The sequence below is a fragment of the Phialemonium atrogriseum genome (genome assembly GCF_030411735.1).
Source record: "Phialemonium atrogriseum strain 8032-3 unplaced genomic scaffold QBC33scaffold_9, whole genome shotgun sequence".
Lineage (NCBI taxonomy): Eukaryota > Fungi > Ascomycota > Sordariomycetes > Cephalothecales > Cephalothecaceae > Phialemonium > Phialemonium atrogriseum.
Window position 1 is genome coordinate 613,646 of NW_026848146.1, and position 21,414 is coordinate 635,059.

Here is a 21,414-nt window from a genome sequence, read left to right on the forward strand (position 1 = left end):
GGGAGGCTTTTGACTGATTGTACATGGCGATGTAATGGGGAAAGGGAGAAAATAACCCCCAAAAAAGGCCCTTTATATCTTTATATAATCGAATAAAAAAAGTATTATTATTACTCTGGTCGCCGGAATACATCACGTGGAAAAAGCCTTGCGCTAGTGAGTTGCGAAACCACCAACCCTTGCTCGGCGTCTCGCGCTTCTCGCGTCAAGGGGGAGCGGATTTTCTTCCAGTTTCATTCAGTCCTGTCATTGTTCTTCAAGGCCCCGAGACGGTAACGTCGGCCGGCAACTCGCTCTGGGCCGATTTCCGCAAACCCCCCTCCGTCCGCATTTGCTATTCGCCGCAGGAGGTACTAAGGCAATACCGAATTCGTACTCGGCCCAGAAGATCACCTCGCCAAAACTTCCGTGCTCGTGCATACGCCCTGCCCATCCCGTCCCTCCCGAGGCAGGTCTAGCCGATCCCTAACGGCGTCGCCATTGCGCCTGGGAACTAGCCAAGGGCAAGAATGCCACCAAGTCTCGACCCATTATGACTATGCTGCTCCCATTGAATGCCTCCGGCTTAAGAGTTATGCACTCCCAGATGCGATTGTGCCTGAGAGCCGCCCACTCATCTCGGTCCCTATGCGGCTCGAGAAGTTCTCTTGCCGCCAAAGGCGATAGAGGCCTGTGGCACTATCAAGAAAGAGGCTTGCAGTCTCCCGTCTTCCCACGAAAGCGGCCGGGGAGAACCGCACTAGATCACTCACCCCGACTCTCTGACCGGGCAAGGTGCCTTTCGCTCACCCGACGATGCTGTGCACGAGATCCGGAGTATGCAGCTCCCCCCCGAATCACCCGTCTCCCACTCACGTGACCTGTATCTATCGAGACCATGACGAAGGCATTGCGGCGGGCCTACCTTTTGTCTCGATGCCATGCTTATGATGCAACTACTAAATGGCTGCGATGGCGTACTGACTCGGGCGTGAATTTCAGGAGCCCCGAACCACCCCGTAAAGCGTCACGTCTACGCAAGGTCCTGCCAGCGCTCCCCTCACTCCCCTCGCTCCCGACTGCGCGAGAGAACATCTACACCATCCCCAACATCCTCACCTTCTCTCGGCTCGTTGCCGCGCCTTTCGTCGGCTACACCATCCTCCATGACCACCATGCATGGGCCTTCGGCCTCTTCGCCTACGCTGGCATTACCGACCTGCTCGACGGCTGGATTGCCCGAAGGTGGAACCAGAAGACGGTTGTCGGCACCGTCATCGACCCGATGGCCGACAAGACGTTGGTGACCGTCCTCGTCGTTGCGTTGGCGACCAAGGGTGCTCTGCCAGGTAAGATGCTGTTCTTGCCTTTCGTCCCGCATGGGCCTGTAGGCTGTGTGCCCAGCCCCCGGTTGACTTTCATCTCCTAATGATATCTCGCCGTGCTTCCCTGTGTACTAATGTGCAAATCCTCTAAACGTTAGTGTGGCTCGCAGCCATCATTCTTGGCCGTGATGTCGGCCTGGGGATTGCCGCCATCTACTACCGGTGGATCTCCCTTCCCCCGCCAAAGACCTTCGCCAGGTACTGGGACTTCTCTCTTCCGTCTGCCGAGGTCCGTCCCACCACCATCAGCAAGTACAACACGGCGTTGCAACTTGCCCTGTTGGGTCTGACCACCGTTGCCCCCGTGGTCTCGGTGGATCTGACCACGGCCCTGACCGCCATGCAGTGAGTAACCCGCGTGTTTTTTTTCCTTTTCACCTCCGATCCCCCCATCCCAAACCCCCCCCCCCCCCGGTCTTATCGGCAAGTGATTCTTGATCTTTGCTGACGATGAGCTAGGTATGTCGTCGCAACGACAACTGTTTGGAGTGGCGCTAGCTATGTGTATAGTAAAGATGCGGTCAGGATCTTGTCGAACCCGAACAAGGACGCCAAGGAGCCGGAGCAGAAATGACGGGGTAATGGAATTCTGAAAGCTATTCCGTGCTGTTAACCCGTTACCAAATGTTCCCCTGTCTAACTGTATGGGTATATTTGGCAGGCCTACATACATAAGGGGGGATGATGACCCTCCCACTGTTGTTTTATATAATGGTTGGTGTTGTATATGTAAAAAAGAATAAACCCAATTTCCACCGAAGCTGGAACCCCATCCTGGCCAGGATCATTCAATAGTCACTGACAAGCCCCCTATTCATACAGCATGATACATGTGTTCTCCCGCTCCTATCGCTTCTTATGCATGATGTTTGATAATAACAATAATAATCAAGCCTCCCCTCTCCCCAGACACACCTTGGCCCGGCCAGAAGAACGCTCAAAAGTCGGCAGCCCTCGCCTTCGCATCCAGCGTCTCCATGTCCTCGCCGTCCACCACCTCCCCGAGACCAGCCACCTCCGCCTCCGCCTCCGCCTCGGGCGCCCCCTCGCTGCCCCGCGCCCTCTGCACGTACCTCAGCAGCCTGACGCACCCGGCGGGCGTGACGCCCTCGACCCTCCTCGCCTGGCCCAGGTTCTCGGGCCGCGTGGCCGCGAGCGCCGCCCGCTCGGCCATGCTGAGCCCCGGGACGGCGGCGTAGTCGAGCGCCGGGTCGAGCGCCAGGCCCTCGTCGCGGGCGACGCGGGCGCGCTCGGCCCCCTGCATGGCGACGTAGGGTGCGTAGAGGGCCTCGACGCCGACGCGGGCGCGCACGCGGGCCGGGAAGGACGCTGCGACGGCGTCGGGGAGGTGCGGGAGGAGGTCGTCGACGCCCGAGACGCCGCGTAGGCGGAGGAGGTCGAGGCCCGAGCGCGGATGCGGGTCGCTGCGGACGGCGAAGCCGGCGGCGCGCCAGGCCGAGGCCGGGCGGGTCGCGCCGAGGAGGAGGGCCGTCAGCTCGGCGACCTGGGCGCGCTCGTCGGAGAAGGCGCGCCAACGCCGGTCCGAGACGACGCCCCAGGCGCGGCCGAGGCCCGTCAGGCGGGCGTCGGCGTTGTCGGAGCGGGCCGACATGCGGAACTCGGAGCGCGACGTGAACATGCGGTAGGGCTCCGACACGCCCTTGGTCACGAGGTCGTCGATCATGACGCCGATGTAGCCGTCGCCGCGGGAGACGGTCACGGGGGCCAGGCCGCGCGACGCGCGCCCGGCGTTGATCCCCGCCACGATGCCCTGCCCCGCCGCCTCCTCGTAGCCCGTCGTGCCGTTGATCTGCCCCGCCAGGAAGAGGCCGCGGATCGCCTTGGTCTCGAGCGTCGCACGCAGCCCCCGCGGGTCCACGTAGTCGTACTCGACCCCGTACCCCGGCTGCAGCATCGTCACGTCCTCCAGGCCGGGGATCGTGCGGAGCAGCTGCTGCTGGGCGTCGGCGGGGATCGTCATGGACAGGCCGTTGGGGTAGATGACGTCAGTGTCGAAGCCCTCGGGCTCGAGCCACACGATGTGCCGCTCGCGGTGGCCGAAGCGGATGATCTTGGACTCGAGCGATGGGCAGTACCGCGGGCCTTTGACCGTCTCGCGGATGTGGATCGTCTTGTCAAGGTTGGCGCGCACGACGTCGTGCGTAGCGGCGTTGGTATACGTAGCATGGCAGAGCAGCTGGTCCTGCACCGCGACGCTGTCGTTGAGGTAGCTGAAGGGCGCCGGCGGGTCGTCGCCGGGCTGCACCTCGAGCGCCCTGAAATCGATGCTCCTCCTTGCCAGCCGCGGCGGCGTGCCCGTCTTCAACCTGCCGAGCTGGAAGCCCGCGTCCTTGAGGGATTTGCTGAGGCCGAACGTGGCCGCCTCGCCCATCCGCCCCGACGGGTATGCCTCCAGGCCGATGTGTATCTCGCCGCCCAGGAACGTCCCCGTCGTGATGACGACCTGGGTCGTCGGCAGCACCTCGCCCGACTCCAGCCGGACCCCTGTGATCTTGCTCTTCGCCCCAGCGGTCCCGTCATCGTTCTCGGCCACCACGATATCTGACACGCTCCCCATTATGATGGAGAGGTTCTTGTACCCCTCCAGCTCCTCGCGCATGTACTTCTTGTACAGCGCGCGGTCGATCTGCGCCCTAGGACCCCACACGGCCGCGCCCTTCTTCCGGTTCAGCACCTTGAACTGCACGCCGGCCTTGTCGATGACGCGGGCCGCGAGGCCGTCGAGTGCGTCGATCTCGCGTATGATGGTTCCCTTGCCGATGCCGCCGAAGCTCGGGTTGCACGAGCAGGTGCCAAGGTTGTCGATCTTGGGCGTGATGAGGGCGGTGCGAGCGCCGGACCGCGCCGCTGCCGCACATGCTTCTGAGCCGGCGTGCCCGCCGCCGATGACTACTACATCAAAAGGTCTGGGGCCGCGGGAGGTTAGTTTGTCTGGTTAGACTTCTTGGAGGCGCATTCGTTGTCGCGTACCTGGAGTCTGAAGCTACTGTTGCGAATGCCCTCCTTCTAATAGATCGTGGTGTTTGTGGCGCGATTGGCCGTCTGGCAAGCCTTAGGATTCTTGGAATCACTATCTTCGTCATGATTGCCGTAGGATCTATCCCATGGCAAGGAGAGTGAGCTGATCAGTTTCCTGTGTTGCGCATGTCAAGTCCGTCGAGGTGTTATCGCCGCCAGGTAAAAAAAGATCTCGATAAGACGAGTATTCTCTTTATCGCCACACCCCACCGTAACCCTAGCTTACATAGGTACTGTACGACGTATATATAGTACACTTGATTGTGATCGCAACGGGCTTCAGATGAGGAGACTTATTGAAGTGCACAGCATGCTTTAGAAATTCAATTGATCCAATGCCAATCTATGCATTACCATTTCACACCCCTTGCCTGAGAATCCCGTCACCTCCGCCCTATCTCCTTCCTGAGCCTCCCAGCTGCTGTGGTTGGCGGTGGTTCTGGCCATGTGGAAACTGCATCGTCAACTTCTTCTAGGAAAGTTGTAGCGTTGTGCACCGTTGTACCTCCCAGAACAACCCTCACACCGGGTGTGGATGCGTTGATTCCGGCGACCATCTTCGCCTCTTCGTAAGTCGCACCTCCGATGATGAAGACAACAATGTCCTGCGGCTTGTCCCTAGTTGTCCCGCCACCCTCGACGAAAGGATATTGTTGGTCCCGCAACTTCCCCTTGATGAGGTTCTGTAGCGTCGTCTCCAACAGAGCTGAGTGCTGCGTGTAGACGTTCTCGACACCCTTCAGACCCTTGAAACGACTGGTGGCACCGCCAAATATGCCGGTAGACTCGAAAATATCCGTGATGCCGCTTCCGCCTTGTGTTTGCTGTAGAGATGAGTGGTATATGAGCAGTTTCGCCACTAGATCAGTGTGACGAGCTGGCACCCCCCCGGCAGCGTTGAGTAGATCGACGAGCATTGGCAGCGAGTTGGATGGATTCTTCTCGTGTCGCAAGGCATACAGCGCGACCAAGCCGACCTTGTTGTCGATGGTCACTGACGGCGACTGTATCAGTTTTTGAACGTTCTGATTCCAATGTCAGCTGGTGTCCGATCGGCATTCACGACTTGGTCTTCACCTTCAAATCCGCATTGTGGTTATCATTGCATGCTAGGCTCTGTTCCACTTCGCTAACCTCGAGTAGGCTCTCTGCTCCAACCCTCCTACTGAGCTCGGAGACCAGGGTGACGTGTTTGCTGACGTTTCCGGATAGCTTCCGAAACTCGGGATACTCCTCGATGAAGCGCTTCATGTCCGATATCGACTCGATGTTGGCGTTGTTCTTGGTCTGTGACTGGTATTGCTCCACATAGTCCTTGATGTTCCCTCCCAGTTCGCCAAAATTCAGATACATGTTCTTCTTGAAGAATGGATCTTGGTCCTGCGACAAGACGATCTCTTTGAGTTCCTCCCGAATATCCGGTACGTCGCTGAGATCAACTCTCCCGTTTTGGATTCCGAGGAGATGGTGGACCATGGCCTGGTAGGTCCACTGCGCGAGTAAGGGCGTAATAGGATCGTCCCTCCGGTCTAACACGAGTAAAATCGGAGGAGTGTCCACTTTCCGAAAATCGAAGAGTTGTTCCTCCTGGGTAATGTTGTATCTGACCTCTGAGGCTAGTTTCTTAGCCAAGAAGCTATTCTTCTGATACCTGATCAGCGGCTTCTTCTTCAGAGACAGGAGGACGGCCATGATGCCCTCTGTTGCCCTCTGAAGGGAATCGGTATTCCACATGTCCGGACCGCCACTCCAGATGCGATACTGGGGAGCAGACATGTTGAGAGAGAAAAGGTCAGGGTTGATGACAACGTAATCCGCAAAGTGCTCCTGGACGACTTTGACAATTTCGTGGTCATCGGCCTCGGCGAGGCGCTCCAGAGATGACTTCTTCACCACGTTGCTAAAATACAGGTGGTATTCGCCGTATTTGGGCTCCCTCAACTCGTCGATGAGAAGACCAATGGAGTCCGGGTGGGGCCTCACAAAACAGAGACACCGTAGATGCCTCATCTTTTCTCTATTGGGGTTGTCCAGACGGTCAATAAGGTACACTTCGTGGTTGAGAAGCGAGGACTGTGTGATGGCGGTTGAGACGATTGGGACAGTTTCTCGGTCAAGCAGGAGGATCTTCATCTTGGCAGAAGCTGCCCCAGACGTGCTGTCCCCAGCCGACACCATCTTCGAGATGTAGCCGGACACTGCTTGAACTACATCCATCTTGCCGGTAGAACGCGTCACAGCGACACAGTCGACTAAGAAGGGCTCGTAGTGAAAGGGCCCTCGCTCATAGCGAGTCCGATAATCGTTGATCTAGAGCATGGAACGAGGATGGAGCGAATCGTGGTTAATGGCTTGGCTGTCGGGCATATATTCCCCCTCTTTATACGAGTTCCCAATCCACACAATAGTGGTGTATTGTTAACATCCGAGTGGCAGCCTTGAGTGGTGGAGGTCTGATGCGGCTCCGCTAGCCCTGGGTGCCTGCATCATCGCTTCCGTTACTAGGCCTTGGCGGGTTGAGTCCGTGCGTTATCCTAGCTGATAAGATAAGACTAACATTAGCGCTCCATAGGTATGTATGTACTGTAGGTTACTCCCACACAGAAGAACGACGCATCACACCTGCTTGGAGCATCGTTTCTACAGACATGGCACAAGACGTTTGTCCAGCAAGGCCTGAGCCGACGTAAGTATATGTGCTTGGTGTTTTAGAAGAAGAAACTAATATGGCGGTTTGACAGACTCTCATTTACCCAAGGCCTGATCCTCGGCCAGGTCTCGGTGGTCCTCTTAATCGCCGCGTTCATCAAGTACTTCATATTCGGCGAACCCCCTTCGGCCGACGTGCGAGCTTCATTACGAGCGACTGACCGGCGATCGAGGACTCTGTCACACAAAAAATCCCTTCTAAGCCTGGGGTCACCTAGTGCGCGCAATGCCAACCATCAACACCCCCACCACCCGACGTTAAACAAGAAGTCTAGCATACTAAGACCGAGTCCACCAAACCTAACTATTGACTCGATCCTAAATAAGACATACTACAAGGTGGACAGTCACCAGCCAGAGAGCCTGGACTGGTTCAACGTTCTTGTGGCCCAGACAATCGCACAATTCCGCAGCGATGCCCAGCACGACGATGCCATCTTATCGTCCTTGACCAAGGCGCTTAACGGCGCCTCGCGGCCGGATTTCTTGGACGAGATTCGAGTTACAGATTTGAGCCTGGGAGAGGACTTCCCCATCTTCAGCAACTGTCGCATTATCCCCGTCGACGAGGATGGCCTCAGTTTGGGCCATGGGAGAGCCTTTGATGCCAACATGGGGGCCAGGGAAGGGGCTCGATTGCAGGCGCGGATGGACGTCGATCTGAGCGACATGATTACGCTCGCAATTGAGACGAAGCTACTGCTAAACTACCCGAAAAAGCTCAGCGCAGTCTTGCCCGTTGCGTTGGCCGTGTCGGTTGTCAGGTTTAGTGGTACCTTATCGATATCGTTCGTCCCGAGCAACCCGTCGCAATCGACACCGACAAAGATGACTTTCACCTTCTTGGATGACTACCGGCTCGACTTTTCCATCCGAAGCCTCCTTGGCAGCCGGTCGAGGTTGCAAGACATTCCAAAGATTGCGCAGCTGATCGAGTCGCTTCTCCACCGCTGGTTCGACGAGCGCTGCGTCGAGCCTAGGTTCCAGGAGATCGCGCTCCCCAGCATGTGGCCGCGCAAGAAGAACACTCGAGGTGGGGACGATGCGATTGCCGAGGCGGAGCGCTCAATGAGCAAAGCCAAGGGCGCTGAGATTGCGCGAGATCTGCGCGAGGAAGCCCGGAGAGACGGCGGCCCAGAAGCAGACGGTCGGGCGGATGTAGCTCAGGGCTCTTTGAGGCATAGGAGACGCTCCCGGGCGGGGGAAACGTTCAACATGCCTGGCGCGATGCCAGGCACGAGTATGGACATGGCGACTTGAGGGGACCGAAGCCTCCTGGTCTAGAATTTGCTAAGGCGGTCTGACCCGTCACCTTCACCCGCGTGTCGTCACTCGCACAGCCACCTAATCCCAGCACTGAATTGTCAGAAGAGCGGGTGGAAGCTGTTCGCTTTTTGTCCTACGCTTCTCCACTCAAATGATTGGCAGTAGGGCTAGCCAATGAGCCGAGCTGACCCGTGGTCCTCATAGAGACTCACAACTCAATTATTATGTCGGTAGCTATGAGAAATGCTGGTATAGAAACCGTATATCTGGCTTTTATATACTTTACCATATCATGCAGCGATTGAGCGCTGGGGAGAACATTCTATAGTTGCTGCTGCGCAGCTAACATGCAAGGAATCAGCCCACACAGGAAGGTTATCACTTTACCATGTTTCAATGTCTTAAGTCGCTGTAAAGAGCCTGTCTCAAACCTGGTAGGTGGTTTCAAGACAACGTGAAAAGACCCGTCATTATTATGTTCACTCCAACCTGAAACCGCCATTCCTCGGAACACCCCGGTCGCTCGTCCTCGCCCATGCTAGGCACCCCTAAACGCTGAAGTAGGCACCAACGCATTCGCGCTCTCCGTCCACGCCCACAGGTTCTTCCACCACAAGACGGCCCCCGAGACGAGGAGCAGGTAGTAGGCCACGGTCCAGCCCGTGCTGCGCTCTTCGTCGCGGCGGGCGGCCGTCGGGGCGGGCGCGACGCGGCCCCACACGCGGGGCGGGCCCATGCAGTTGCAGAAGGAGTGGACTGCGCAGACGGCGAGGAGGGAGCCGGTGCGCAGGTAGGCGAAGGTGGCGTAGGCGCCGAAGAGGGTGGTGAAGGCGAGCTGGAAGAGGGAGCGCAGCAGGGCGGCGGCGAGGGGCACGGCCGGGTTGGTGAGGCGGAACTCGTAGAAGTGGTGGAAGTGCGCCAGGCCGAAGACGACGGGCGACAGGAAGATGGTCTGCCGGATCGGGGTGCGGGCGATGAGCATCAGCGGGACGGAGGCGGTGCGGAAGAGGACCTCCTCTGTGATGGGGCCCTAGATGGTGGGGGTGTCTAGTTAGCATTGTCGGAATGGGTAGGGGGGAGGGGGGTTGGGGTAGGCAAGCTTTTAACATACGGCGATGATGTTGCGCCATGTGGTCCACTCTTCCCAGAGGTCTTTCAGTGGTTCCAGTTTCAACCACTCGCTCGTCCCGCCATCTACAAGGAAGTAGCTAAACAAGGGCCCGGCGAAGAGGACTACAGTGAGGAAAATGGCTCTGGCGGAGTCGACTAGAGCAACGGGCCAGACACCCATCAGGTGGAGGGCATCCGATATGGCCACATGGGCCTCCTGGATGAGAATGACGTAGGTGCATAAACAGCAGAGGATGCATGAGATGGCCACGGACCGGATGCGACCCTTGATGACAGAGGGAGCATCGCGAGAGAGATTTGCCGACGGCCGAGTCAACTTAGAGGCGTAGAAGGGCACAACATAGATCAGCGCATAGAGGCCGAGTAACAGCACGGCCGTCCCGGTCGTGATTGGCGGCGGCGGGGGTGATTCGACTATGAGGAAAAAAAGGATCAGCTCAAAATGGTCGACTTGATGATGCAAGGACTGACTTACTCTCCTCGTGCCACGGGTTGATCTTCTCAATGAAACCCCTGACTGAAGGCATCTTGCGACCCGAACACTGGTCTACCTACATGTGTAGGTACCTTAGGTAGGTAGGTAGGCAGATGGATGGAGAGCTGCTTATATCCGTGTGAGAGCTTGAGGAGGCCCTTTGGATTCTGACGGCGGGGCTTTGTTGCTACGGCGGGCGGGAGCTACCTTGCCACCTTCCGCCATCCTTATTCTCAATCACTCTCCCTCCGGTTCGTATACATATGCAATGGAATGGAATCTATATTGGGAATGTATGGGTTACATACGAATGGCCGACCAAGCTCGCTAGGTTGGTTCTTGCCGTAGTTCCTCACGCACTTCATTCACATTCACATTCTCGAGGCCAAACAGTAATTTGGCTTGAATGCCTTCTGGCACTTTCGAGTTCCAATTCTCAGCATTGGAATGAGTGAGCTTGGTCACAAAGGACTCTCTGACGAGTACTATGTACAGTACAATAGGAGTACATTCCGTACCCGACAGTACCTATTGTTGTTGGCTGTCTCGCCCTTCAAAATCGACAGGCCCTACCTACCACGGATGACAACCCAGGGAAGATGTCTCGAGCAAATTTCAATTGAGCCATCTGGCGCCTTCACTCCAAAAATGGAAAGGGAGATAACTCTATAGCTTGGAGGATTTCATCATTGCCCATGTGACTCGTAATTTGCTGGTCTATGCGGTTTGTGCCCTCTCTGTTTTACCCTAACCAATCCAGCCGAACAAACCGACGCGAATGAGACGCGCGTGGGAAACACGTCTTTTGGGTCGGGCAATTAGTCAGGTACCAAGGTCCCACCGTCAGACTAGCGCCGCCCGTTACTTGCTGATCTTTGTTTCTGGCTTTCTCTCAGTGCCATCGAAACGCGGGGTGGCTGCCATTGGCCAGGTGCCAAATTGAATTTTTGATAAAACAGATCTGACCCGAACATGACAGAGCTCTGGGACCGGATTCTCAATAGTATGTAGTGTACTATACATGGTCGGCTATCTCTCTCGGATGCAGTTTCGTTTCTCAGGGGTGCGAAGCAAGGCCCTTGGCTGTGGGCTGTCGCCCAACTCGACCGGCGCCTTTTGAGACTGGGATCGTTTGTGGAGTTCCCAACGTTCACGAATCCCGGCTGCAGTAACGACCCTGGCCCTATGCAGCTTAAGACACACCAAGACCTGCAGAAGCGACTTTTAAGCCACCCACAGCTACCACACGTAGCGGTGTACCGGATCACCATGTCCGCTGTGGAAGTCTACCTATCATGGCTACCAGCCAGTGTCAAAATATGGGACTCAAATTAAACTGGCCAGCCTTGAGGTGGCGGGCATGCAGCAAGCGACACCATTCGCACTGCAAATGGCTGCACTGGCTGCGCCTGCTGCTGCACTCCTGACTGCCTGCTGCACCGGTTCTGCACTCTCCTTTTTTTTCTTATCTTTTTTCTTTTGCCAACACATGCCTCCTGGCCTACATAGACCGGCCGTTGTGTCCTTTTCCCGCTACCAGTGCCTTGAGCTCTAGCTGCGAGCTGTCCGATCGTTACTTTTCTCCTTCTTGTTTCGTCTCGTTGGGAAGACCGCGGGAGAGCTTAATTCGTCACTGAGAACCGTGGGTGTAGCATTGCCGCCTATTAGGTCCTGCGACACAAAAGAGTCTCCCCTGGCCGGTTAACCATCAGATGTGCCGTCTGGGTTGCTATACCTCTGGCCAACTAATATCCAATCCACAACTCATCGCCCTCGTCGTCTGCGATCTTTAATCTCTCTTGTCCCTGTCTTGTTCCGTTTCTCTCGTCCCTCACTGCTCTCTTTTTCTTTTTCTTTTTTTGAATCCTTGACGTTGTTTAATACTTTTGTTTCCCTGCGAAATAAGCCTGCCCCCCCATCAAACGGCCGGCCCCCTGCTCCGCAATACCTACCTACCCTAATCCTAATTCATATCGCCGGCTTTTAACGATACGAACGACTGTCTCGAGCGTCGACATCCCACCATCCCACCGAGCTGCTGGTTCCTCTTGGCCTGCCACTTACAGGGAGTTGGGGGGAGAGAGAGAGACAACTACTCATCGCAGCGACTGCTCGGTCTTTTTAACTCTGTATCTGCCTATCTCATACTCGACACGCCCGGTCCTTGCATGAAGCCGATATGGCCCGGTTTTGATCGCCCTTTGTGACGGTGGAGCTGGACCGTGCTCCGACAGATTCGCATCCCGAGGCCCGACAGTCTGTCAGCCTTTCGAGGCAGAGAATGTCGGCGCAACCAAATCGCAACCGACCAGCACCCCTCAATCAACGGTCGCAGTCCCAGAACAACACTCTCGCCATTCGAGTCGTCCCCTACACGCCTCCCCGGATCCAGCCCGATGGACTGGCCGCCGGCCAGCAGCCGTCGCCGCTCCGACATGCGACTGGAGGCTCTTATGGTGTTTGCGACGATGACCAGCCCAGCAACGGAGAGAATGCTAGCCGGGCGAGGGAGGGTGGTGGAGGCAAGGAGCGCCATGCTAACCCTCCAGGGTTCGCATTGTCCTCAGCTTCGTCTCCTGCGCTGCCATTGGTGGGGCCCGATGATGAAGGAGTTTCAGGCTCCTCAGACGATGCCCTGAGACCGCTCCCCTCCCCTGTTCTGGTGTCACCGTCCGAACTAGGCCGCCGCACCACAACAGATCCAGCCCTGCATAACCCTCTCCCCCATCCACGACCCCTGTCACGGAACCGCAATTTTGTCGCTATCCATTCAGACAAGACTTTCTCGCTTGTCCCTCGCGGCACGCAATCAAACTCGCCGAGGAGGAGCGTCATATCCCCTCCGCTATCATACTCCTCCAGGGGATCAAGCTCGAATGACCGTCCTTCGATCGGTACATGGAGCGAGGGACGACCCAGCTCACCCCTGACCAGCACAAGTGCCACCATCCCGGATCGGAGCCTGTCTCCGTCATCCCCGTCCCCCAGCTCCTCCACTACACAATTAGCTGAGGATCCTATTACTTCGTCGCCCTGGAACTACCGAATGCTTGGTGGCCTTCGGAAAGTCCCAAAGACACCAGACCTGAAACAGAAAACCAAGCGGCGCCCAACATCGCCAACCTCGGACAGCCCACTCTCCCCATTGCCCGAGATACCAACCTCCTCCCAGGAGATCGATACAGCCTCGCGATCCGTGGTGCCCAGACCTTCATTCGCCTCGACACAGACAAGATCCACCACATCCGAGACCACCAACTACAAGGTCTACGGCCACTCTCCAGCCCCGATATCGTCCGACAGCCTCGACCCGCCGTCGTCCAACAACTCGAATTACGAGATTCTTGGAGAGTCTTCACCGCCTGCTCCGCTCAGCAGCAGTCCCCCGGGCAGCTCGGACAGCAGCAACGAGAATTACGTTTTGCACGGCGACCCGTCCCCATCGCCGTCCCAGTCCCTCGTGGCGGTTACACGAAAGCCGCGCCCGACATATTCGCAAGAAAGCCTAATCGTTCCCCCACTTCGCCCCGCCAAGAAGATCTCATATGAAGATTTTGGGTACTACAAACAACGGTCGAGAGCGAAGCTCCGTGCTCGCGCAGGGTCGGTAAAGACAATCACGTCTATCAAATCGATCTCATCCGTTATCAGCCAGGAAGCGGCGCAATCATTTCTCGCAGCGCCGATTCTGCTCAATTTGCAGGGCGCCTCGTCCTCTCATTCCACTCCGGGAGACTCTATCACCCAGCTGCAGACGAAGGATTCATGGGAAGCTTTACCGCCAGCAGTAGGATCGTCCGACGGCCAGTCCTCCTCCCCCTCCCCCAGCATCAGCCCACCGCAGCGGATCCAGATGATACAGTCTCATCCGCACCTATGGAGCTCCCAGCTGTCGACGGTCATGTCGGAGAGCGACCCCGAGAGCTCTCATGGCCATTCTCGCTCCGCATCGTACAATTCAACAGGCCACGTTGCGGGACATAGACGGCGGAGCAGTGCCGGCTGGGGAGGTTCAATGCACAGCCGACAGCCGCAGAGCATGTCCTCGGCATCTCCCACACCTCTCGATGAAGGGCCGGAAGATGCAGGGTCCATCTCGCAGAGTGGTTCGATCGAAAGACCGCACCCCGCTTATGCTCGAGCCGGACCTTCGGGTTTACGAATGGTGCGTGATCAAGATGAGCATGGCGATGGATTGGCGGACCTGCGCGAGATGTCGCAACACCCTTCGAGGTTTGGACTCTCGGGCTTCTTCGGCAGCAGCGACAGCTCGGGTCGAAATATTCATTCAAGTGGTAGCTCGAGGGCTAACAGTCTGAATTCGGGCTTAATTCCCGCATGGGCCAGGTAACTACTTTTCCCTCTCACCCCTCCTACGTCTTAGGGATGATGTGGGAGATTTCTAACACACGAGTTAGAGTTTACTATGGGTCTGGCGAGCGGCGTTTTCTCGGGCCGTCGTCTGCTTCAGCGTCCGATGCCGGTGACAGCCGACCCGGAAGCTCGGGATTCCACACTGGTGGGTCACCAAATACGGACCACTTCCCGTTACCAATCTACACCTCCCGCCGGCGGGCTAATCACGTCGTGCCTCCGGCTGACCACCGACCCTTTTCGGACTCGGCCGAGATGGACATCACTACCGTACCACATGAGGACTACGGCATCTTTCGGACCCTGAAGAGGAAAACATCAAGTATCTGGTCCCCTCATCTGCGGGCCGACCGAAGGGCGGGCGGGTACAGCGTCTGGGACCCCCCCAGCGTCAGCTGGTCGGCAGACAACGGGCTTCTTGGGAAGCGGAATGTTCAGGTTGTGTTGTTCATTATAGGATTTATCTTCCCTTTCGGTAAGTGATTCGTCTCGGGCCAACCCCCCCCTGCCGTTGCCAGATCACAACTAACAGGTGCCCGTAGCATGGATAATTGCCGCTTTCCTACCACTACCGCCTAACCCGAAACACCAGATGCTAGAGGCGTCTCAGACCCAGAGTCGATTTGGCCCCGTCGACTACACACACCAACTGCGGCTTATGGGCGAGACAAGATACGAAAGTGCCCGATGGTGGAGGAACCTCAATCGCGTCATGTCCGTCATGGGTCTCGTCATCATCGGTGCCATCGCGGCTCTTGTCGTCCTCGGGCTCCAACAAGGCTGGGCTCTACGCACAAGCACATGAACAGTCTTTCTCCTCACCTTATTTTCATACCTATCTCTTCAGACACTACATCGTCTCCCACTTGTCTCCTCCGGCTTAGCAACGACGGCATGACGACCTCAACAATTTCCTACCATATATCACCACGATTTGTACGACACACGACGATAATTGTGCCATGACAGCTATCTCATCCACCGAGTAGAGACTTACCGACGCCATCGACATTTCTTACTTCATCATTACGCTTCGCATTCCTTCACCACCAAGCCATTTCAACCCTTCTTACCTTTCAGCTCAACCTGGAGCAGTCAGACTGTTTTATTTATTACCCATCTTGTCGTCAAACGGACGTCACCGCCTTGTAAAACCATTCATGTATCACCAGAAGCTACCTTCGATTTGCAAGGATAGAGAGGGGAGACTGCGGGACGTGCAACGACGGATCCGAGCAAAGATACCCTATTATTACCATTGGAGTTTTTTTTTTGGACATATTTTTATATATTTGGGGGGGAAGACGTTGGGAAGAGAGCGGACCAGCTCCCACAGCAGGAACACGACAATTTGCAAGCAAAAGCGGCGGCTGGTCCCATTTTGGCTCTGATTACGATATACTTACACCCTTTCTTGTCCGCCGCATATTTACGGCGTCTCTAGAGTTGTCGGGCACCAATATGCCTACAGATAGTAGCGAGACTTACGACTTCATCCAGCGATTATTTACGCTGACGATAGATACTTAACGTTAATGCCAAACGATAAAGAAGTTATCAGAACATATGTGCGACCCCTGCAAATGCGATGCTCTAGATGAAAATGGCTGATGTCAATAATACCACATCGTCGCCACTCTACTTAACTAGCTCTCTAATCTAACTCCCGCCCACGATTCGGGGGACAGCACATCCAACGCAATCCAACACCACGACCGACCGATCGCCCACTCGTCCGAGTAGGTGCACTTCATCCTCAGGACAAAAAACGGCACCCCGCAGGCACCACCCAGAACTCAGCCAGCCTTCTTCTTGGCGCGTGCGGCCTTGACCTCGGCCCTCAGCTCGGCCATGGCCTCGTCAAACTCCCTCTCCGGGTCCGTCGGCACGCCATAGACGGTCCCGCGAACGCTCTCAGCCGAAGCGGACCGATGCAGGGCCTCCCTCTCCTTGCCCTTATCCGCTTCTCCTGCTCCCCCCACCACCTTGGGCGCGACGCCGGCGCGGGCGGCCCTGTCGTCGAGGGCGGCGCGGAGGCGGGCCTTGGCGGGGGAGGCGAAGAAGGCGACGCTGGCGGCGACGCCGGCGGCGGCGTAGAAGTAGACGCGCGACCAGACGAGGAGGGAGTCGCCGAGGTCGAGGACGAGGAAGGGCGCCGTGGCGAAGGAGAAGGCCAGCTGCGTGGCGAGGAGGGAGAAGAGGTCGTAGTAGCGCTTGCGCGGGAGCGGGGCCTGCGTGGCTGGTTCGAGGAAGAAGGGGCGGAGGTATCGGCGGAAGTCTGGGCGAGGCGCTGGTTAGCCGTGGGTCATCCCGAGGTGGAGGTGGGGGATGATGGAGGTGGAGACTGCTCTGGCTTGAGGTGGTGGGACACACAAGATAGGGGCAATATACAAGGGAAAGGAGAAGAAAACCAAAACAGAAGCAAGGTGAGGAAAGGGGGGGTGGAACTTACTCTTCGCCACAGTCTGAATGAAGCTCCCCATCATGAACGATAAGTAGTATCCCGGGTAGAAACCATGCCAGAAGGCGCTAGTTGCAAACGTAGCCAGGCTAGCTCTAAAGCCGGGCTTCTTGCCGCGAGGGGTGACTCGCAGGTAGATGTAGTTGCGCAGCCACTTGTTCGTGTTGATGTTCCAGTTCCCGAGGTATGCCCGCGAGTTCTGTGCCGTCTCCACGCCCCAGGGCGAGATGTTCTGCAGCCTGTCCCAGGACACCTTCCCCGTGATGGGATCTACGCCGTTGTAGCCCAGCCCGGCCAGGATGCACGAGCCCTCCGTCATCGTCCACACGCCATAGTACTTGCAGCGTGCCGTAAACCCCACCATGTGCAGGATGAAGAGGCGGTGGAGGAGGCCGTGGTCCATGTATGTCGGCCCCGTTACGGCATCCGTGCCGTACATGCCCGACAGGTTGAGGAAGAGCACAATCCAGGCCAGGCCGCCGGCCAACTTCCACATGGCGGGCGTCGCGCTACGAGGGATCTTGCGCTTCCGCCGCGTCGGCGGCTTCTTGGTCGGGTCTACTTGTGCAGGGACTGTGAACATTGTCGTGTCCAGCCATCTCCGGTAGTCGACATAGTCAAAGGCCGGTCCGACGAGCAAGCTAGGGAAGAAGAAGACGTAGCCGGCGTAGTCGAGCAGGCCCGGCAGCTCAGCCAGCCTGCGGTCTCTCTGGTAATCGGAGAGCTGGTCCTCGGGCAGTACGCCGTCGGCCACGTTCCAGCAGAAGGCGCTGAGTTTCATAACCATCACCATCTGCGCGCCCGTGATGTCAACCACGCTAGGATTGTCGGCGGCCTGGCGTGCGATGTGGTTGACGCTCATGTGGCCCATCAGGAAGACGAAGCCAACCCATGGCATGTATGGCGAGCCACGGAGGGACTTGGCGATGGTGTAGGCCCCGCCCGCCGAGATGGCGATGGTGCGCAGCCCGCCCCATAGGTCGAAGAGGCCGACGAGGTAGAATAGGGCAACGCTGGAGGGGCGGAATCGTCAGCAGGTCTCCGGTCATGCATTTTGGCGGTCCACCTGAAAACCTTCCAACTGTCTTGGATGTTGCGTACCTGATTATGAAAATGTTTTTCTGCTGGGGACTTCTATCGGGGATCCGTTTCAGGACTCCGGCTAACGGGTAGGAGAGAATGAATGAGAAGACAAGCTTGACTAGATGGTATAAGTGTCAGCGGCTGAAATCGGCATCCCATTCGAAATTCATGGGGGCATTTCCTCACGCTCGTCTGGGCCCGCGCCGAGCTTGCTCCCGGCATATTCAAACGCTGTGTACAATCTAAGGTCAGCCGGCGATACTATTCAGAGCTCTAGCTGTGATGGGATGTGGCATACGGGCATTGATAAAGGGAAGCATGGTCGTCGGCGACGTGTCGCGGTTGGTTGGGAAGGTGCTGGTATTTTGTTGAGCTACTCCATCCCACGCAGAAGAGAGTGTCACAGACCGCAGCAGACCCGGGAGAGGGCTCTTTAAAAAGAGAGAGACCAATGTTGAGTCGAAGTTTCAGGGACGACGGGGTTAGCCGAGCGAGGTCGGCACTGGAAGTTGCCAATAGTCAATAGTTCGACCTCGAGCCCTTCAACTTCTCACGAAGCATGTGGGCCATGATGTCACGCCAAAGCAAATAAAGTAATCTCGTGGCTCGAGCGGGACCGGCAGGTGGTAAGACCCTTGATCTGTGCTCAACCTAAGCTCTTCTGAGCAGAACTTTTTTTTAGTGTAGACGAGGGGCAGTGTATTACTGTTACCTAAATAATGTGGTTATTTATAAATTTAAAAGAAGAAGTGGGCTGTTGAGACATTTACGTCAGGAGGGGTGGTAAAATCGCACCCCGACTCAATTTAGTGTATGTCGCCACGTTTTCGCATGCTCTGCTCTTATAATGGTACAGAAAATTGGCCCACCAACGCCAGGATTCATTTATCTGCGTCAATTAGGTACACAGCAATCTTGTTGAGCGGAAGACAACGTATTGATTTGACCGACAAGGACTGGAAAATCAGATATTTTGTGACATCGACTCTTCACTTGCGGAACCGCCCACCGGAAATCATTGACGCCCGTTTGCCCTATCCGCTCTCTACTTCTCGTACTTCCATCACAGATATCTTTTCTCAGCACTGCATCGTAACTCTATCATCATGGTCAACGCCCTCGATCACCTCGCCATGAGGGGCAGAGTCGAATGGCTCTCCAACCTGGATACCTCCTTCACTCCGGCCAAGACATATCGGCGAACCTCCATCATCTGCACCATCGGGCCCAAGACGAACTCTGTCGAGGCCATCAATCAGCTCCGCGAGGCTGGGATGAACATCGTGAGAATGAACTTCTCTCATGGTAGCTATGAGTATCATCAATCCGTCATAGATAACACTCGTGCCGCCGAGAAGGCCAAGCCTGGCCGTCACCTCGCTATTGCCCTTGATACCAAGGGCCCCGAGATTAGGACCGGCAACACCAAGGACGATCAAGATATCCCCATTGCTGCTGGGACTGTCATGACCATTACTACTGACGAAGCATACGCAACCTCTTGTGATGCTGGAACCATGTAAGCCTGTCTAGCACTAGCCAGTAGTCTCTCATCCGAGTTTGGAGTCTGAAAACTTACTATCATTGTTAGGTACGTCGACTACAAGAATATAACCAAGGTTATCAAGCCAGGTCGGATCGTCTATGTCGACGATGGGGTTCTTGCCTTTGATGTTCTTCAGATCAAGGATGATAAGAACATCGAGGTTCGCGCCAGGAACAATGGCTTCATCTCGTCCAGGAAGGGGGTGAATCTGCCCAATACAGACATTGACCTCCCGGCCTGTACGTTCCCACCCATCTCATGCCAGTCCTTGCGAAGTGAACCCCCCGTAACTAATCAATTTGGCAGTGTCGGAGAAGGACAAGAAGGATCTCGTGTTCGGCGTGAAGAACAAAGTGGACATGGTCTTTGCGGTGAGTTATACAGAACTAGGCTACCCCAAGTCTCAAGACCCTACCTATTTTTCTAGTTGAAAATATTAATGCCAAAGATAGAGCTTTATTCGAAGCGGCAAGGATATCAGGGACATCCGTGATGTGCTGGGTCCTGAGGGCGCGCATATCAAAATCATCGCGAAGATTGAGAACCGTCAGGGGTATGTTAGAATACACTCACAGCCCTCAAAATGCCTTGTTCGATGAAGGCCCGATACATCCGCAGAAACCTACTCCTGGAGCGCATTCATCCCTGCTAACATAAATGTTTCTAGACTCAACAACTTTGCTGATATTCTCCAAGAGACAGACGGTGTCGTAAGTATTCCTAATCCAGGTGAAATGGCACACACTAACTCAATCACACAGATGGTTGCTCGAGGAGATCTTGGCATCGAAATCCCCGCTGCTGGTATGGATATCTATGAAAACTTGTTGTGCTTGGTAGCTGACCTCTTGTCTCAGAGGTGTTTGGCGCCCAAAAGAAAGTAAGTGAGAGGCGACCGTATCGCGGTCCTTCATGACAGTGACAATTCCACTAGTACCACATGCTGACTTAGGGAAACAGTTGATCGCCATGTGCAACATAGCCGGAAAGCCAGTGATCTGTGCAACCCGTATGTGGGAGCCCTATGGTTTTAAACAGAGTAAACGCTAAACCGCAATTCTGAACAGAAATGCTTGAGAGCATGATCAAGAACCCACGGCCTACTCGTGCTGAGATCGCAGATGTTGGCAACGCCGTCACTGATGGAGCAGACTGCGTTATGCTCAGCGGCGAGACTGCGAAAGGACTTTATCCAGAACTGGCCGTTTACGAGATGAGTGAGACCTGTCTGCGAGCAGAGTCCATCATCTCCTATGTCAGCCATTACGAAGAGATGGTCTCACTGACAAGGCGTCCGGTCTCCACCGTCGAATCCTGCGCGTAAGACAAGAATGGACTCCCGAAACTCTTTAGGATGAAGAGGGCTTACAAGATTATATAGCATGGCTGCTGTACGGACATCCCTCGACCTGAACGCCGGCGCCATCGTCGTCCTCTCGACCTCGGGAGACTCGGCGCGCCTCATCTCCAAGTATCGGCCGGTATGCCCGATTCTCATGGTCACGCGGGAGGCGACAACCTCGCGGTTCAGCCACCTATACCGCGGCGTCTACCCCTTCCTGTTCCCGCAGGCGAAGCCCGACTTCTCCAAGGTCAACTGGCAGGAGAACGTCGACAAGCGTATCAAGTGGGGCATCACGAAGGCGATGGAGCTGGACCTCCTCAACAAGGATGACACGGTCGTTGTCGTCCAGGGCTGGTGCGGCGGCATGGGACACACGAACACCCTGCGGATCGTGAAGGCTGACCCCGAGCACTTGGGCTTCGTTGAGTAGGCATTAGACAGGCAGGGCCGTTTCTGACCGGGAACAAACGAGGGCAAATATAAAAGCGATATAGAGTTTTGGATACCAAGATTGGCCAGGGACGTGCACTCTCTAGATTGGTTTGGGAAGTGGCTAGGTACTCATGCCTGGTATTCTGGGTCTGGCTTTGTGAATCTGGTCAAGTTAGATTTGAGCGTCGG

At 56.1% G+C, this 21,414-nt stretch overlaps 8 protein-coding genes across 8 annotated transcripts; 4 read left to right on the forward strand and 4 right to left on the reverse strand.

Moving 5' to 3' along the window:
* Positions 1-167: 167 nt before the first annotated feature.
* QBC33DRAFT_535248 (uncharacterized protein) lies at positions 168-2,144 on the forward strand. The gene is made up of 4 exons (XM_060427605.1): positions 168-816; positions 982-1,328; positions 1,463-1,709; positions 1,824-2,144. The coding sequence occupies exons 1-4, from the start codon at positions 533-535 to the stop codon at positions 1,936-1,938; spliced, it is 993 nt and encodes a 330-aa protein (XP_060284730.1). The 5' UTR covers positions 168-532; the 3' UTR covers positions 1,939-2,144.
* Positions 1,941-4,558, reverse strand: QBC33DRAFT_489798 (mitochondrial translation optimization protein). Its single transcript, XM_060425451.1, has 2 exons — positions 4,356-4,558; positions 1,941-4,291 (listed from the first exon to the last, which is right to left on the reverse strand). Exons 1-2 carry the CDS (start codon positions 4,466-4,468, stop codon positions 2,302-2,304), a joined length of 2,103 nt encoding a protein of 700 aa, XP_060284731.1. The 5' UTR covers positions 4,469-4,558; the 3' UTR covers positions 1,941-2,301.
* On the reverse strand, positions 4,559-6,889 carry QBC33DRAFT_535253 (vacuolar protein sorting-associated protein 45). Its single transcript, XM_060427606.1, has 2 exons — positions 5,481-6,889; positions 4,559-5,428 (listed from the first exon to the last, which is right to left on the reverse strand). Exons 1-2 carry the CDS (start codon positions 6,618-6,620, stop codon positions 4,787-4,789), a joined length of 1,782 nt encoding a protein of 593 aa, XP_060284732.1. The 5' UTR covers positions 6,621-6,889; the 3' UTR covers positions 4,559-4,786.
* A 116-nt stretch (positions 6,890-7,005) lies between these two features.
* QBC33DRAFT_535255 (uncharacterized protein) lies at positions 7,006-8,798 on the forward strand. Its single transcript, XM_060427607.1, has 2 exons — positions 7,006-7,089; positions 7,145-8,798. Exons 1-2 carry the CDS (start codon positions 7,052-7,054, stop codon positions 8,370-8,372), a joined length of 1,266 nt encoding a protein of 421 aa, XP_060284733.1. The 5' UTR covers positions 7,006-7,051; the 3' UTR covers positions 8,373-8,798.
* Positions 8,799-8,916: 118 nt separating this feature from the next.
* QBC33DRAFT_449600 (uncharacterized protein) lies at positions 8,917-10,036 on the reverse strand (the record flags this gene model as incomplete). The annotated part of the gene is made up of 3 exons (XM_060424524.1): positions 8,917-9,408; positions 9,490-9,959; positions 9,985-10,036. 3 exons carry the CDS (start codon positions 10,034-10,036, stop codon positions 8,917-8,919), a joined length of 1,014 nt encoding a protein of 337 aa, XP_060284734.1.
* Positions 10,037-12,265: 2,229 nt separating this feature from the next.
* On the forward strand, positions 12,266-15,163 carry QBC33DRAFT_557978 (uncharacterized protein; the record flags this gene model as incomplete). The annotated part of the gene is made up of 3 exons (XM_060429849.1): positions 12,266-14,331; positions 14,403-14,833; positions 14,901-15,163. 3 exons carry the CDS (start codon positions 12,266-12,268, stop codon positions 15,161-15,163), a joined length of 2,760 nt encoding a protein of 919 aa, XP_060284735.1.
* Positions 15,164-16,442: 1,279 nt separating this feature from the next.
* Positions 16,443-18,676, reverse strand: QBC33DRAFT_535267 (MBOAT, membrane-bound O-acyltransferase family-domain-containing protein). The gene is made up of 4 exons (XM_060427608.1): positions 18,201-18,676; positions 18,089-18,133; positions 17,921-18,020; positions 16,443-17,832 (listed from the first exon to the last, which is right to left on the reverse strand). The coding sequence occupies exons 1-4, from the start codon at positions 18,220-18,222 to the stop codon at positions 16,653-16,655; spliced, it is 1,347 nt and encodes a 448-aa protein (XP_060284736.1). The 5' UTR covers positions 18,223-18,676; the 3' UTR covers positions 16,443-16,652.
* Positions 18,677-19,008: 332 nt separating this feature from the next.
* Positions 19,009-21,223, forward strand: QBC33DRAFT_449317 (pyruvate kinase; the record flags this gene model as incomplete). The annotated part of the gene is made up of 10 exons (XM_060424512.1): positions 19,009-19,421; positions 19,494-19,687; positions 19,755-19,819; positions 19,901-20,001; positions 20,116-20,158; positions 20,210-20,252; positions 20,306-20,328; positions 20,409-20,457; positions 20,516-20,768; positions 20,830-21,223. 10 exons carry the CDS (start codon positions 19,009-19,011, stop codon positions 21,221-21,223), a joined length of 1,578 nt encoding a protein of 525 aa, XP_060284737.1.
* Positions 21,224-21,414: the final 191 nt, after the last annotated feature.